We start from the raw sequence: 16,420 nt of genomic DNA on the forward strand, positions 1-16,420 counted from the left end.
GTTAGGACTCCAGTGTTATGTTTACAGTCTGTTGGATGGATTCAGCGTGATAAGACCTGGGTGCCCAAAGAATCTGTTTCCCTTGTGGTACCAGACCCAAGGTCCTTTAAAAAATAATGTGGCAAACCACTACCTATAAAGGCCTGTTTTGGCTAATCTGTGCAAACTTTGATTATACCCTCTTGTATGTATTCCATCCTACGCAACTCTCATTTTTTTAAGTATTAAGACTTAGAAAGCTAGGATGACACTTCTACAAAGAATTAGAAGTATGTGATATTCTGGTGTTTTCCTTCCTTTTGGAACCCTGTATTTAAACAAGACTTCTTTTTAAGTGTTGTTTAAAATTTAGGTCTCAAGTCTTCTGGCATCACCAGACTACCAAATCAAAACCCATGGCATAAATCAGGGCAGTATTTGTGTTCGTAATAATAAAAAAGCTTTATGTGTACTCTGTAAGTATAATGCATAGACAACACTTTCCCTTGAGTTGCACATCAACATAGAGCATTGTACATTACAATGAAATTTGCAACTTAAGGGTATTATATATATAAATACATATATACCTTTGTAACCTTTATACTGTAAATAAAACAACTGCTTTTAGACTTTTTTTTTCATTTTTGAATGTTAAAATAGTTTCAAACTTACAGGAAAGGTTTAAGAACAGTACAAAGAACTCCTACATCTCTGTCACCCAAATTTCCCAGTTGTTAACATTTTATCACATTTGTTCCATTACCCTCTCTTGTCTTTTTCTGCCATGATGCTCATCACCCTTAAATTCTCTAGCGTGTACTTTACAAACACAAGGACATTCTCCTGTATTGCCACCCTACAGCCCTCCCAATCAGGAAGTCAACTTTGGTACAACACTACCACCCATCCACAGACCCCATTTAAGTGCTGCCAATCGTCCCAACAATGTCTCCTTTTCCTTTCTGGCACAGGATCCTATCCAGCATCACATGTGTTTGGTTGTCACATCTTGGCCTCTTCTGGTGCCTTTTTTTTTTTTTTTTTTTTTGTGGTACGCGGGCCTCTCGCTGTTGTGGCCTCTCCCGTTGCGGAGCACAGGCTCTGGACGCTCAGGCTCAGCGGCCAGCCCCCTGGTGCCAGTTTTAAACAGATTTAGAACAACTCCAAACTCTTAAGAACTTAGTTTCGGTTCTGGTTCTACCACTGACCATCTTTGTGATGGGAGCTTAATCACTGGATCAATCTGAGCTTTATCAAACTTCGAGTCACACAGAGGAGGGGCAAGTGAGAGATGGTTTCTCAAGAATCATGTTTGGAGATCAGTGCTCCATTTATTTCGGTATCAATCACTTTGTGTGATATCTCAGCAGAATTTTGCCCTGGCCCTACCTCTTCAAAATGTTACCTGAACCTTGTTTTTTATAAATTTATTTATTTTTGGCTGCGTTGGGGCTTCGTTGCTGCACGCGGGCTTTCTCTAGTTGCAGCAAGCGGGGGCTACTCTTCGTTGCGGTGCATGGGCTTCTCATTGCAGTGGCTTCTCTTGTTGCAGAAGCACAGGCTCTAGGCACGTGGGCTTCCGTAGTTGTGGCTCGCGGGCTCTAGAGTGCAGGCTCAGTAGTTGTGGTGCACGGGCTTAGTTGCTCCCCGGCATGTGGGATCTTTCCGGACCAGGGCTCAAACCCGTGTCCCCTGCATTGGCAGGCGGATTCTTAACCACTGCACCACCACGGAAGCCCTGAACCTTGTTTTTATTCCTCCTCCTCCACACTGTTCGTGCCCCCAACCAAGAAGCTCCTTAACAAATTGCTCAGAACCTACTCCTTGGCATGAACCCTAGAATGCTGGAGTTTGTATAGTCTGATTTTATGAGGTTGTATTGGCTAAGCAGAGTTGATTCATTGGTCCAAGCTTGGGTTTACAACAAGTGCCACATTCTCAGCATCAACAGAACCCAGTATAGAAAAGTGCTGTGCAAGAAAGAACAGCCACTATGGAGAACAGTGCGGAGGTTCCTTAAAAACCTTACAGATAAATTTACCATAAGATCCAGCAATTCCACTCCTGGGCACATATCCGGAAAAGATGAAAACTCTAATTCAAAAAGATACATGTGGGGCTTCCCTGGTGGCACAGTGGTTGAGAATCTGCCTGCCAATGCAGGGGACACGGGTTCGGGCCCTGGTCTGGGAAGATCCCACGTGCTGCCGGGCAACTGGGCCCGTGAGCCATGCACGGCTACTGGGCCTGCGCGTCTGGAGCCTGTGCTCCACAACAAGAGCAGCCGTGATAGTGAGAGGCCCACGCACCGCGATGAAGAGTGGCCCCCGCTTGCCACAACTGGAGAAAGCCCTCGCACAGAAATGAAGACCCAACACAGCCATAAATAAATAATTTTTTAAAAAATACATGCACCCCAGTGTTCATAGCAGCACTATTTACAATAGCCAAGACATGGAAGCAACCTAAATGTCCATCAACAGAGGAATGGATAAAGATGTGGTACATATATACAATGGAATATTACTCAGCCATAAGAAAGAATGACATAATGCCATTTGCAGTAAAATGGATGGACCTAGAGATTATCATACTAAGCGAAGTAAGTCAGAAAGAGAAAGACATATATGATACCACTTATATGTGGAATCTAAAAAAATGATACTAATGAATGTATTTACAAAAGAGAAATAGAGTCATAGACATAGAAAACAAACATGGTTACCAAAGGGGAAGGGGGGGGCAATAAATTAGGAGTTTGGGATTAATAGATACACACTACTATATATAAAATAAACAACAAAGACCTGCTGCATAGCACAGGGAACTATATTCAACATCTTGTAATAACCTATAATGGAGAAGAATCTGAAAAAATATATATATATATATCTGAATCACTTTGCTGTACACCTGAAACTATCACAACATTGTAAATCAACTACTTAAATTAAAGATAAAAAGAGCAAATGGAATTGGGCATTTGCAAGTCAATGACTTTCTACCTAAAATGTGGGAGCTGAGAATCTGATTTTTGCTCTAGTGAAAAGTTAGAACATGAAGTTATTGATCTGATTCAGAATCAAGCCTAAACGTGCTCCATGTGCCAGCCCACAAAAAAACTTAGATTTAGTGCCTTTATTCCTCCTTTCCTTCCATCATTCACACCTCCATCCCCAGCAATGGCAACACCACTGCAATGAGGTGTCCTCAGAGCCTGTGTTCAAGCTAGCATCCTAGGAGAAGGTCAACGACCAGTGATCAAGTGGGATGGGGAGGAGTTATGCTTTCCCATCATCAGAAGTGGCTGCTCAGGACAGAACTTCCTCTAGGAGGCGGGGCTTCCTCCCGGAAGCTCTGCCTTATAAAGCAGTCAGTGTCTGGACAGCAGGCTCACGCAAGACAAGCTAAGCAAGAGGTCAGAGCAGAGTAGGCAGAACAAAGGGAAGATGAACACAGCCAGTGGATCTCAACCCTGCCAGCCCTTGCTATGGGCTGAACTGTATCCCACCAAAATTCATACATTGAGCCCTACCCTCAGCCCCTCAGAATGTATTTGGAAATAGACCCTTTAAAGAGGTGATCCAGTTAAAATGATCCCATTAAGATGGACCCTAATCCAATCTGACTGGTGTCCTTATAAGAAGAGGAAATTTGGACAAAGAGATACCATGGCTCATGTGAACAGAGGAGAGACTCTGAGGACACAGCAAAAGCGTGGCCATATGCAAGCCTAGGAAAGAGGCCTCAGAAGAAACCAACCAACCCTGCTAGCACCTTGATCTTGAACTTCTAGCCTACAGAACTGTGAGAAAATATATTTCTATTGTTTAAGCCACCCTGTGGTATCTCGTTATGGCAGCCCTAGCAGGCTAATACAAACCTCTCTAATTGTAGGGCCTTTTCATTTTAATTCTGTCTTCCAGCTGGAACAGTCTATCAAATAAGTGGAGTTAATATGTTCTCAGTTTCTCTGTTTCACACTTATCCACCAGTTAGGTCCCTCTCTTGTTTGCTTATTAATTCTTTAGTTAATTATTAGTTCTTCCAGCAGATATTGAGTATCTGTCTTGTGCCAGGCCCCTGGAAAAACCCCAGCCCTGTGCTCTCAATGATGCAAAAGTATAGTGACTATAACATAACATCATTGGTGCCAGACATCAAATGAAAGCCTCCCCACTCAACCATGAGTGTCTAAAAGAGCAGTGTTTCAGGGTAGAAGCTGAGAAGCCATGATTTGGAGGGTGTCTGCCTCCTCATCTCACCTAGACTCCTCAAAGGCCTTGTCCTGCCACTCTTGCCATTATCCTGACTCCGGTGTCCACAGGGATGCTCAGCACCGGGTGTTTTGGTTCCTTGAACTCCCCGTGTGTGATGATGGCCCCTTCACTCCATCTCACCCATCCTCCAGCTCCCATGGTAGCCCCTCAACTGTGTTATACCTGAAACAGCCATTTCCAAAATTAAAAACTGAAGCATCCCTCTCCAGTGTGTTCCCACTGGAGATCCTTCAGTCTTTGGAGTCCTCAATTAGTCCCCTGACACTTTTACTTTCTCCCTATTCACTTCCCACCTTACCTGGCCCTGATTCCATTGCAGTACCACACTCACCAAACCTGTGAATTCCCTTGCTGCTCTATCTTCATGGCAGCCTCATGGATGAACCCGCACTCGAGCGGATGAGTACCGGGGAGAAAAATCCAAAGCAAATTGTCATCTCTATACATTTATAGAAGTTGCCACCCTTTACCAGGTTTGCCCTTAACACAGTTCACTTGAAATGATTTCAAACCATTCTTACTCTCCTCACACCCCAGGCCTTCTACCTTCTCTCCCTCTCTCTCAGCAGATCCTCTTTCCTTCTAATTCACCAAGAAAACAGAATCCATCCAAAGGTACTCTCCCAACTTCTTGTTCCCTTCTGGCCAGCCTAGGTAGGCAGTTGCCTACCTATCTTCTCTGCTCCCACTGTAAGGTCTGCAGCCAATCCACCCACCTAGGCTTTGGTCCTATTCCCGTAGGCTAGCTTTCTTTACTAGATCCTTCCTATTGGTTTTTTAGACATGCTGAACTCAATGAATGTGAAACAACCAATCTGCTCTGCTTAAGTTCACCTGGGTAGAGCCCCCAGCTTTGGAGGCCTAAGAAAATCACTTTCCTAAGGAGAAAAGTAGTATAAAGGAAAACAGAATTGGCTTCAGACAGCGCCACCGGCCTCATAATAACCGTTACCAGGGACAGAGCCCCAGTGTGGGGTACACTGTTTACATTAGCTAGCTCATTCATTTTCTCCGAAAGGCAGACAAGGTAGATACTAATTATTATTATACCCTATTAAACATCAGGAACCCAAAGCTCTGGGAAGTCAGGCTTATTGTGCGAGTAAAAACTGCCCTATAGGTGCTGTTTTATTCAAAGTGGGATCCAGGACTTGAGGATTCCATTCCGCTCTGCGTCTGGCCCCGCCCCCTCGGGACCCCAGTCCCGCCCCACCCCCGACACGCCCCTTGCCCCGTCAGGGCCCTAGTTCCACAGCCACGGCGGGGAGCGGCGCCTGCAGTGCCGGTCGTGGCCGCCGGGGGGAAGCCGCGCGGCTCGGGCCCGACCGCTCTGGGCCGCGCTACTCGCTCGTCCTCGGACTCCGCTCCCCTGCGAGTGGCCACCCTGCCCGCGCCCAGCGCCGACCCGCCGGGCTCCCCGCGCCGGACCAGCTCCTCGGCTCTCGGGGCCGGACCGAGGCTGCAAGCAGCGCCGCGGGGTGTGGGGCGGACCCAGGAGATGAAATGACAACGTCAACCCTCCAGGTACCTCGGCGCCGCGCGGCCCGGCCCAGCTTGAGGAGGCCGAAGGAGGCGCGGCGGGGCCTACGAGCGGGCGGGCGAGCGGCCTCCTCGGAGCCCTGGCCTCGCGCCCCCGCCCCGTCGCCCTGTCGTCGCCTCCGCCCGTTTCTCTTTTCTCGCGCTCGGAGCCGAGGGTCGCTTCCCGTCCAGAACGCCCGACTCCCTCGGCCGCGCAGAGCCCCGAGGCCGCTACGTGTAGCCGGCGCCCCGGGACTGCCCTGGGGATCAGCTTCTCCCGGGCCTCACAAGCGACACCCGGGAAGCTCGGGCCTGCGGTCGGGCCGCTGGCTTCCCCTCCTCCTCCTCCTCCTTCTCCTCCTCCTGCTTCCCTTCGAACAAACCCCCGCTCCTTCCACGGTCTCCGATTTCCTCTTCTCGGGCAAAGACCCTTCATTCATTCCCTAGATCGTGTCGGGTGGTGCTGGGGTGGCGCCACCTGGATGCATGACTGACCCATCCTCCAGGTGCTGCCGGCCTTTGCTGGGCCGGAAAACAGAAACTGTTTGGCCTCAAACCTGAGTTTGAATCTCGGCTCTGCCACTCACTAGCATGTGACCTTGGGCAAGCGTTAGCTGATCTTGGAATCTCGGGTTTTCTGTCAGTAAAGTGGGGTAATACCCTGTATAGGGTTGTTGTGATAGTGGCTCTAGATTGAGTAAGTCAGGTAAAAAGCATTCTTAACAGTGTCGGTTACATACTAAGTGTTCATTAAGTGATGAAGACACAGTGCTTGGGGGAGTTGGGCAAGAGGTCATGGAAGAAGAGGCATTTGGCTGGGTGGTCAAAGGATGGGGGGGGGCATGCAGATACCTGGAGGTGGAGGAGGGATGGTTACTCCAGGTGGACAAAAAGAGAGGAACAGAGGCGTGGAATACAGTGGGGTACTAAGCCAGGAATTTGCTGGAGTCCAAAGCCAAGCCCCACCATCCACCAGCAGAAGCTGTTATCACACGGGTCGACAAACATGGCCTGCAGATCCCACCTGCCCAGTTTTTACTGGGCTTGTGAGATAAGAATGTTTTTAATTTTTTTTTAAAGAACAGCTTTTTTAAAAAAATTTATTTATTTATGGCTGCGTTGGGTCTTCGTTTCTGTGTGAGGGCTTTCCCTAGCTGCGGCAAGCGGGGGCCACTCTTCATCGCGGTGCGCGGGCCTCTCAGTATCGCGGCCTCTCTTGTCGCGGAGCACAGGTTCCAGACGCGCAGGCTCAGTAATTGTGGCTCACGGGCCCAGTTGCTCCGCGGCATGTGGGATCCTCCCAGCCCAGGGCTCGAACCCGTGTCCCCTGCATTGGCAGGCAGATTCTTAACCACTGCGCCACCAGGGAAGCCCAAGAACAGCTTTTTTAAGATATAATTTACATGCCATACAATTCACCTATTTAAAGTGTACAGTTCAGTGCTTTTAGTATATTCATAGTTGTGCATCCATCACCACAATCACTTCTAGAACACTTTCATCACCCCAGAAAGAAACCCTGGCCCCTTTAGCAGTCACACCCCCCCCCTCCTGATCGCTCTATTCCTCCGAACCCTAGGCAAACACTAATCTACTCTCTGTCACTATGCATTTCCATATTCCGGGCATTTCATATAAATGGAATGATAATATGTGGTCCAGTGTGACTGGCTTCTTTCACTTAAACATCGTGTCCTAGGTTTTTACGTTTTTAAGTGCCTGAAAAAAAGGGATATTTCATGATATGTGAAAATCATGAAATTAAAATTTCAGTATCTATAAAGTTTTATTGGTACACATCTCTGCTCATTCGTTTACATATTGTCTGTGGCTGCTTTGGAGCTACAAAGGCAGAGTTGAGTCGTTGCAATCTTTGTTACCCTTTTCTTTCATCCTCATCCTTTGGCACACCTGTTACTAGAGATTCAGCAGGGCTGGTAGTTTTATTTGTCACCTTTCCATCCTGTTATGCAAAACTGTTTGTCTCCAAGTTGCAACTCAGTCCTCTTGTATGTGAAAAACTATTTATGGTTGCCAGAACAACCGAAGGTACTCTGAGGTGCATTAATTAATGGAGTATCTAGAAGGAGGGAGGGGATGGGCCTGCCTTGCCATGTGAGAGGCAGAGCATACCTGGAGTATCGTTCTGAACCCCCCTTTCAAAAGGACAGACCCAAGCAAAGTGTATAGAGTGGAAAAGTCCAAGGAACTGGGGGTGTGTGTTCTGGAAACTAGAAGCCACTGGTGATAGGAGCACCACTTTCACGTCTATCTGGACAAAGGGCCTCGTGGAGGAGAGTAGACACGTGAAGCTGTGGTTAAACAAATTATGCAGGAAGGTTCAGGGTGCCTAGCCATTATCTATTTGTAAGTATTGTAGGGAGCTGAAGCTTGAAAACAGTAGCCAACATTCACCTTTCCTCATCTCTTCAACCTGGTGAGTTTGTTTAACATCAGCCTGGCCTAATCTGTCCCAGTCTGTTTGTTGTGTAGCACTCCCTGTGTCTTTCTGAGACTTCTTATTTTCAGATGAGAAAGGGCTGCACAGATGCCCAGGCCCTGCCAAGAGCTGGTCAGGAGGCTTATTGTTCACTGTGGACGGAACTGTGTGTATACAGTGGGTTCTGCCTGCCTTGGTGTCTAGTGCTGTATCAGCCTGCAGAGGATAATTCTGGTAGTGCTTCCCGGGTTGTTAAAGCTGTGGTTTCTAAAACTGGATATGCCTAGAGAAGTGAGTTGGGCCAGTAGAAAGAAGCAGAGATCCCTTTAAGTCCATCTCATAAAACTCTTGGGTCGATGGAGGACTTTCCTAGCTGGCTGGCTTCTCTCTGGCCCATGAGGTCAAGGGCGGTTTCTGGCCTCCATGCTGAACCGCACAGCAATCAGTTGGTTCTGGGGTTTGCCCTGTTGCAGGCTCTCAGTCCAGGTCTATTTCTCTTTCCCCCGAAGCTGTGAAATAGAAAGTGAACTCTCCCTTTGAGCCCTAACCTGAGATATTTGATCAGGCTTCTGCTTGACTGAGAAGGAGGTTGCTTTTAACTGTATGAGTGTATTGTGAAGAGGAACGGCTGTCTTTTAAAGCTTCCTTTCAGGGCCTTTCTAGTTGATGTTGAACAAGTAGGCCAACATAAAGGTCTGTGACTGACAGATTCCCGGGCCTGGCAATATCTCTTATCAGTGTATTCCTGCTGCCTGGAACCCAGGGGCTTTTGGGATCTCTTGGGAAGCACTGGATTACATGTTTTGCCTTTCCAGAAAGCCATTGATCTGGTGACAAAAGCCACAGAAGAGGATAAAGCCAAGAACTACGAGGAGGCACTCCGGCTCTACCAGCATGCCGTGGAGTATTTCCTGCACGCTATCAAATGTGAGTCCCACGTGGGGTCCTCCCCAGCCGCAGAGCCCCTGCGAGAGGAGGGCAGGCACACAGGGGCTCGCAGGGGCCCCTACGTGGTTCCTCTTTGCAGATGAGGCACACAGCGACAAGGCCAAGGAGAGCATTCGAGCCAAGTGCATGCAGTACCTAGACCGGGCAGAGAAGCTGAAGGATTATTTACGAAATAAAGAGAAGCATGGCAAGAAGCCAGTCAAAGAGAACCAGAGTGAGAGCAAGGGGTGAGTATGGAGGAGCGGAGGACCTGGTGGGGGCCAGAGCCCCCACAAACAGCTGTCTGTTTCCTGTGTCGCCATCATCTTGGTGCTGATGCTGCTGTGGACTTTCCCGGCACCTTCCTTTTGGGAAATTCTATTCATAATAGTGATAATGGGGCTTCCCTGGTGGTGCAGTGGTTGAGAATCCGCCTGCCGATGCAGGGGACACGGGTTCGTGCCCTGGTCCGGGAAGATCCCACATGCCGCGGAGCAGCTGGGCCTGTGAGCCATGGCTACTGAGCCTGCGCGTCCGGAGCCTGTGCTCCGCAATGGGAGAGGCCACAACAGTGAGAGGCCCGCATACCACACACAAAAAAACAAAACAAATCAAAACAAAAAATAGTGATAATGCCTGCAGCTGCCTTCGTCAGGCATTTTACAGGAGACTTCCACTTATCAATACATCATCTCATTGGATCTGTATGGAAAAGCTGCGGGCAAGGTGGGGAGCCAGACTCTCAGGATCTAGCCCGGCTCTGCCACTTCTAGCCGTGTGACCTCGGACAAGTGCCATGACCCTCCTGCGCCTGCAGGGTCCTCATCTGTAGGAGGAGGAAGGTGGTGGGACTTCCCCCTAGTGTTGCTCTAAGGAGCAAATGAGATGATGCGGGTAAGGCCCTGAGAAGAGGGGCTTGGAGCGCAGTAAGGATCGAATAAATGTCAGCTGCTGTTATTCTCATCTTCATCTGACAGATATGGCAGCAGACGCAGAGAGGTTCAGGGATGGCCACAGAGCTGGTACTTGATGGAGTCTGGACCCACACCCGGGGCCTCTGTTTCTGACTTTAAAGCCACTGTTCCCTCTACAGCCTGTCACCTCCCATCTGTGGTTTGAGCACAAAGGCCAGTGGTGTCCTGGAGGTGAGGGGAGGGTGCCCAGCTGGGGAGTAGGAGAGAGGAAGGTGGTGTGTCAGTTGACTCCCCGGAGGGGGAGGCCCTGCTCCTGGATGGAGAGGACACGCCTGTGCTTAGACTCCCCAGAGTACGAGAAACGCTGAGGTAGCGGCAGGAGGGCTGGAAGAGTTTTAAGGATGGCAAGTTACTTATGTCCGAATAGGGATTGGCCCTGGAGGCATAGCCACTTGCTGTCCTGTTTTGAGTGCCTATGAAAGGCCAGTAACAGCTCCAAGTGCTTGCCTGGCTGCTCTTGAAGTCCAGCCAAAGCACAGGTCCCTCACCAGCCTCCTAGAGAGGACACATGCCACGATTCTTATGCCCTTGATGAAGAAGCGAGGGTGGGTTATGAGAGTGTTTCCTGGAGGATCCAGAGGGGAGTGCTGGTGATGTGTGGCCCCGACATCCCCGACGTGCCTGTCTGCGGGTCTCTCACCACTGGTGATCAGGGAAAGCATCTTTTTAGCATCAGGCTGGCAGCCAGAGCCTGGCCTTGCTCTGAGAACCCCCTTGCCAACTGCCTCTTGCTCCAGCCTGTCATCTTCTGTCTCCTTTCCCAGCAGCGATAGTGACAGTGAAGGGGATAATCCAGAGAAAAAGAAATTGCAAGAACAGCTGATGGGTAAGAGGCTTGAGGCCTGTGGTGACGGGAGGGGGACGTGGCAAGGACCCCCTGGCGAGTCGGGCTCCAGGTCGAAGGCTCTGCCCTCATCTTGCAGGTGCTGTCGTGATGGAGAAGCCCAACATTCGGTGGAATGACGTGGCCGGGCTGGAGGGGGCCAAGGAGGCCCTCAAAGAAGCTGTCATTTTGCCAATTAAATTCCCACACTTGTTCACAGGTAACAGTTAAGCCACTTTAGGCCCAGATGCAAAAATATCAGGCTTCTGGGAATTCCCTGGTGGTCCAGTGGTTAGGACTCTGCGCTGTCACTGCTGTGGTCTCGGGTCAGTCCCTGGTCGGGGAACTAACATCCCGCAAGCCGCGTGACGTGGCCAAAAAAAAAAAAGAAAAAAAGAAAAATCAGGCTTCTGAGGCCACCAGCTGAGGGCCCCCATCATGAAGGTGCCCAGGTGGCAGATGGTGACTCGGCTCTGTTTTGCCCTTAGCAGGCAAGGGCCCAAGGGCTGCTCATCACGGTCATCTACTCCTTGGCTTCTCTCCAGTGTCAGCAACACTTTTGTGGCTAGAACTTTGACTCGACCATCTCAGTGGTAGGCAGGGTCAGGAACCAGTGCCAGCCAGTGTCACTTTGCCAGGTCCTGGGGGTCATGAGCCACGGCTAGGATCAAGCCCTTGGCAGGTGATTTAGTTCCCTTTACTCCTTTGCTCCTAGAGCAAAGTTGTCAGGTAGAACTTTTCATTTCTGACTGTGTTTACCATAACTAAGGCCCCTCTGCTTTTTTCTGTTCCCTTTCCCCAATCAGGAAGAATCTTACTTCAGTTCATTCTTTCTCGTAGGCAAGCGTACCCCTTGGCGGGGAATACTGCTCTTTGGACCCCCTGGCACAGGGAAATCCTACCTGGCCAAAGCAGTGGCAACGGAGGCCAACAACTCTACCTTCTTCTCTGTGTCCTCCTCAGACTTGATGTCTAAGTGGTTGGGGGAGAGTGAGAAGTAAGTCAGCCACCAGGCTCCACTCTCCTGGCAGCCCTGGCAGCTGCTCGTGGTCCAGCTTCCCTGCCCTTGGAATCACCTCCCAGAGGAGCCGCTGTGGATGGCCGGGAAGAGTAGCTGGGAGAGGGGTATCTTGCTAGCTCGTCAGGTGGGACACGGTCCTGACAGAGCCAGCAGAGACTGGAAGGGAACTTGGGAGCCGTGAGTCCTCATGAAGGGAAGGGAAAGGCGCTCACAGGAACTGGGTTTCAGCTGAGTGTTCTCTGTTGGGGACTTTATGCAGTTAACTTATTCCCCACACCGGCTCCCGTTTTGCAGATGATCAAACTGAGGCGGGGAGGAAGGGAAGTGACTTGTCCTCAGTCCAGAGCTAATGAACGGGGCTGCCAGGATTTGAAGTTGTTGCCAAGTCTTGCTCTTCCTCTCAGTGCAGTGCTGCCGGAGGACTTGTTACCACCATTTTTTCTGTCGTCTCAGTCTCTCCAAGGGAAGGGCGAGAGGAGAGGTGGTGCCTGGGACCCCGGCTGGGCATGTGTGCAGGTGTGTGGATCCCAACCCTGTGTCTCACCCTCACAGGCTAGTCAAGAACCTGTTTGAGCTGGCCAGGCAGCACAAGCCCTCCATCATCTTCATCGACGAGGTGGATTCGCTCTGCGGATCCCGCAATGAAAATGAGAGTGAGGCCGCCCGAAGGATCAAAACGGAGTTCCTGGTCCAGATGCAGGGTGTGTGCCAGTCCCGGGTCCCCTCCCTGGTTCTCGTCCCCCACTAAAGCCAGCCTAGGGCGTCATTATTTAGCTGTGGCTGGATCTGACTGTCCTTTCGGTGGAGGGGATATCAGAGAAGCAATTCTTAGCTCCTTCTCGTTGAGGAGAGGTTACTGTGGCCTTGGCCGGCCACCTCTCCACCCCTCCCAAGGCAGGCAGGGCTGTAGGGCTCTTCACCCAAGTAAAGCCAGCCGGGTCCCTGCCAGTGGTGTCACAGGGACAGCTCCAGTTCAGGACTCAAAGTCCCTGAGGTCCTTCCCACAGGTTCTGACTGATCCTTGTAGGTGTTGAGTTGGCGTCTGTGTTTCCCTTTCTCCACAGGGGTGGGGAATAACAATGATGGGACTCTGGTACTTGGTGCCACAAACATCCCGTGGGTTTTGGATTCAGCCATTAGAAGGAGGTGAGTCTTCCCCAGTAGGAGCCAGGGGCCGAGATCTGTCTCCAGCCGTTGTCAACCTGCTGCTGGCAGCAGCGGGTGCAGCCTGACCCCATTTCTCTGGCGGCTTCTCCGTGTCTGCAGAGCCCTTAGTGAAGCCGGCTTCTGGAGGGCCCCCCGAGCCTCTCCATTGAGACCATCCCACCATCCGCTCTCAGGTCCTGCCATGTGCTTGGCTCTCTAGGTTTGAAAAGCGAATTTATATCCCATTGCCGGAGGAGGCTGCCCGTGCCCAGATGTTCCGGTTGCATCTGGGGAGCACTCCTCACAACCTCACAGACGCCAACATCCACGAGCTGGCCCGGAAGACAGAAGGCTACTCGGGTGCAGACATCAGCATCATCGTGCGGGATTCCCTCATGCAGCCCGTGAGGAAAGTACAGTCAGCAACACATTTCAAAAAGGTGAGCGGGCCAGCAAGGAATTGCTTAGAAAGTGTCACAGGAAAGGGGATATTGGCTTTCTGGCTGCTTGGGTGACACATTTTGGGTCTCCTGGGGAGCCAAGGGTAAGTGCATAGTGAGCTCTCTGACTCCAGGGCCTGGGGTTGCACCTGCTTCCACCTCCCCTGCAGTTCTGGCTGGAGGGCGACCATCTCAGATTGTGTGATGCTAGAGGACAGGGCACTGTGACTGTCACCTCTGCCACCCCTGCAGTCAGCACTGTGCTGATGTGCGTGGTAGACCCTGCTGCATGTCTGAAAGCAGTGGGTACAAAATCACACACCATGAAGAGGAACTCCATTCACACAGCAAGTGTTTGTCAGGTGTCGCCGAGGGTCCTGCTGTGTGCCTGGCACTGTTCTAGGTGTTGGGGAGACACTTGTGACCACAGCAGACAAAAATCCCTGCCCTACAGGAGCCTCGTTCCTAGTGGGGGAGACAGACGACAAACAAAAAAGACTCATTTTTTAGAGGCTGATGAGGGGAAGACAGAGCCGGGGAGGGAGGTCTGGTGTTTCTGAGGTTTGGAGGGGGTGTGGGTAGTTTTCACTCTTATAGGATAGGCCATACTGGGTGACACTGAGTCAAGAGTTGAAGGACGGGAGGGATTGAGCCTTGGGGATATTTGGGGAGATGTTGCCAATGGAGCACGCAGCCTTCAGTTGGAAAAACATTTTGATGTCACTGCACTTATGGTGAGATTTGATGGAGTTGATGAGGAAGAGGAAGCTTTCTAGGGATTTGGGCCACAGATTGAGATTCCAGAGAATAGTAGCTGGAATAGCATGCTGATCACGAACCTCTGAAATCAGACTTGGAACCACACTGACTGCCCAGCCCAAGGGCATCAGTCAGATCAGACTGATGATCTAGAAACCCAGGCATTTGTTCATACTATGCTATTACCTTCTGCTCAGGACTCAGAAACCTGAGACGTCCTGCCCCTTCGCCAAATGCCAAGGGGCAACCCCTCCAGCCAGTCAAACTCCTGTTTGGTTTCAGGTCTGTGGCCCTTCCCGCACCAACCCTAGCATTATGATCGACGACCTCCTGACCCCATGCTCACCAGGGGACCCAGGGGCCATGGAGATGACTTGGATGGATGTTCCCGGTGACAAACTCTTAGAGCCTGTGGTTTGCATGGTAAGTGGCCAGCGGGGAAAGAGGACTACACAGAGCTTGTTTTGTACACAGAAGGAACCAGTAAATGTCTGTTAGCACAGTTTGATTTGGTGTAGTTGCATAGGCAGCCTCTCATCTGACTGTTCTTGGCCTCTCCTTATCCTGGTCTTGCCTGTTCTGTGAGGCAAGTGTTTGCCATTGGGCCTGGTGTGGTGGGCGTGCAGTTAGAAAAGAGTTTCTCACATGAGTTAAGAAATAATGGGAACTTAGATTCTCTCAACCGGAAGTAGGTTATCTGGAAATGACATGAGCTGCCTCAGGAGGGGAGTGTCCCTGCCCCAGGAGGCCTTCAGGCAGAAGCCAGGCAACGGGAGTTCTGCATTAGGGGCTGGGGCGTGACCTCGGCGGCAGGGCTCTTCCCACCCTGGACTGCATGGGGCTGAGACTAAGGCAGGCTGAGGCCCTGGAGCCCAGCCTCCCTCACCCACAAGCACTTGTCTTTGCAGTCGGACATGCTCCGGTCTTTGGCCACCACTCGGCCCACCGTGAATGCAGATGACCTCCTGAAAGTGAAGAAATTCTCAGAGGACTTTGGACAGGAGAGTTAAAACCTTCTTCACATGCGTGATGGTGAAGGTGGGAGTTGATTGGGGTCAATCCATGGTACTCCCCATGTCAGTGGCCAGACAGGGCTCCAGGGCTTGTCCTAAAGTCACTACAGCATCCCCTCTGCTGTCTGGCCATCAGCTGGGGGAGCAGGAAGGAAGGGCCTCCCCGGCCTCGGAGACGCAGAAGCACATTCGGCACCCAGTGGGATACTGGCTCTTCCTGCTTCCTCCTCCTCCTCTTCTGGATGCTCACCACCTCCTTGTCCTGCCCCTCCATGGTTTTTTTTTAAACCATTTTTTGTTCCCCTAAATTAATGCTGCTTGGATTTTCGTCTTGTTTATAAATAAAGTTAAAATCTGCCTGAAGCGTCAAGGAGCGGGAGCAGCCCGTGCTTTGGGCATGATGCAGGTGCAGCAGACCTTCAGAAGGGCTGGCCAGAGCCCCGCTGCCCATCCCTTCTAGACCCAAGTTTTGCTCTGTGTGAACAGAATGGCTGATGCCCTGGGTCCCCAGCCCAGGCTCTGTCTGTAAAGGCCAAGAGTAAAGCCAAGCCATTCTCTCCCTCCGGGCCCTGTGTCCTCCCTTCAGGAGAAGAGGATGGTTTTTGTGAGCACAAAGCTGTATAGATGAGAACGAGTGAAGGCGGTCAGGCGGGTTTCCCTGCTGCCTCTTCTTCCCTCTGAATGTGAGAACACTGAACCCGGCCACTGCCCCCGGGTCCCTGTCCAGGAAATGGGCTAATAAATCCTTTTCCTTTCTTGAGCCACCTGAGTGATCTCATCTTTGACTCTTGTCTGGGGCTCCTTGAAGGCCACACTTGCTTCTACTAGAAAGATCCTCTGGTGTCTGCTCTCTTTTCAATGGAGTAGCAAGTAAACAGGAACGTCACCAGCTGCTGCAGTTCCTGGGCCTGTTCTCCAGTCAGATTCACGAGACCTTTCTTCCCCCAAGGCCTCAGAAGTGCGGTGGGGGTGTTTAAGGCACCTGGGCGATTCTTGTTCAGCCTCCAGATCAGGGGCTGCAAACTGGGAAGCCTGTGGGCGAGACGTGGCCTGCAGTTGTGCTTTGGTTTGGTCTGCTGCCAACATTTAAAGTCAAG

The 16,420-nt window shown here is 50.9% G+C and overlaps 1 protein-coding gene across 2 annotated transcripts; it reads left to right on the forward strand.

The window, feature by feature from the left end:
* Positions 1-5,497: 5,497 nt before the first annotated feature.
* VPS4A (vacuolar protein sorting 4 homolog A) lies at positions 5,498-16,083 on the forward strand. 2 transcript variants are annotated; one of them, XM_059044881.2, is made up of 11 exons: positions 5,498-5,786; positions 9,036-9,147; positions 9,248-9,395; positions 10,886-10,947; positions 11,045-11,164; positions 11,785-11,941; positions 12,518-12,666; positions 13,030-13,111; positions 13,332-13,551; positions 14,593-14,733; positions 15,219-16,083. In XM_059044881.2, exons 1-11 carry the CDS (start codon positions 5,766-5,768, stop codon positions 15,318-15,320), a joined length of 1,314 nt encoding a protein of 437 aa, XP_058900864.1. In that variant the 5' UTR covers positions 5,498-5,765; the 3' UTR covers positions 15,321-16,083. The 2 variants fall into 2 exon arrangements, with proteins under 2 accessions (XP_058900864.1, XP_058900867.1); XM_059044884.2 differs by having other exon boundaries at positions 5,516-5,786; positions 10,889-10,947.
* Positions 16,084-16,420: the final 337 nt, after the last annotated feature.

The sequence above is a fragment of the Kogia breviceps genome, chromosome 18 (genome assembly GCF_026419965.1).
Source record: "Kogia breviceps isolate mKogBre1 chromosome 18, mKogBre1 haplotype 1, whole genome shotgun sequence".
Classification (NCBI taxonomy): domain Eukaryota; kingdom Metazoa; phylum Chordata; class Mammalia; order Artiodactyla; family Physeteridae; genus Kogia; species Kogia breviceps.

Excerpts from the sequence above, each read along its gene's own strand:
- VPS4A (XM_059044881.2), top strand. The coding sequence starts at position 5,766 with ATGACAACGTCAACCCTCCAG. Across the intron at positions 11,942-12,517 it reads TGGTTGGGGGAGAGTGAGAA|GCTAGTCAAGAACCTGTTTG; the intron begins GTAAGTCAGCCA and ends TCACCCTCACAG. Across the intron at positions 13,552-14,592 it reads CAGCAACACATTTCAAAAAG|GTCTGTGGCCCTTCCCGCAC; the intron begins GTGAGCGGGCCA and ends GTTTGGTTTCAG.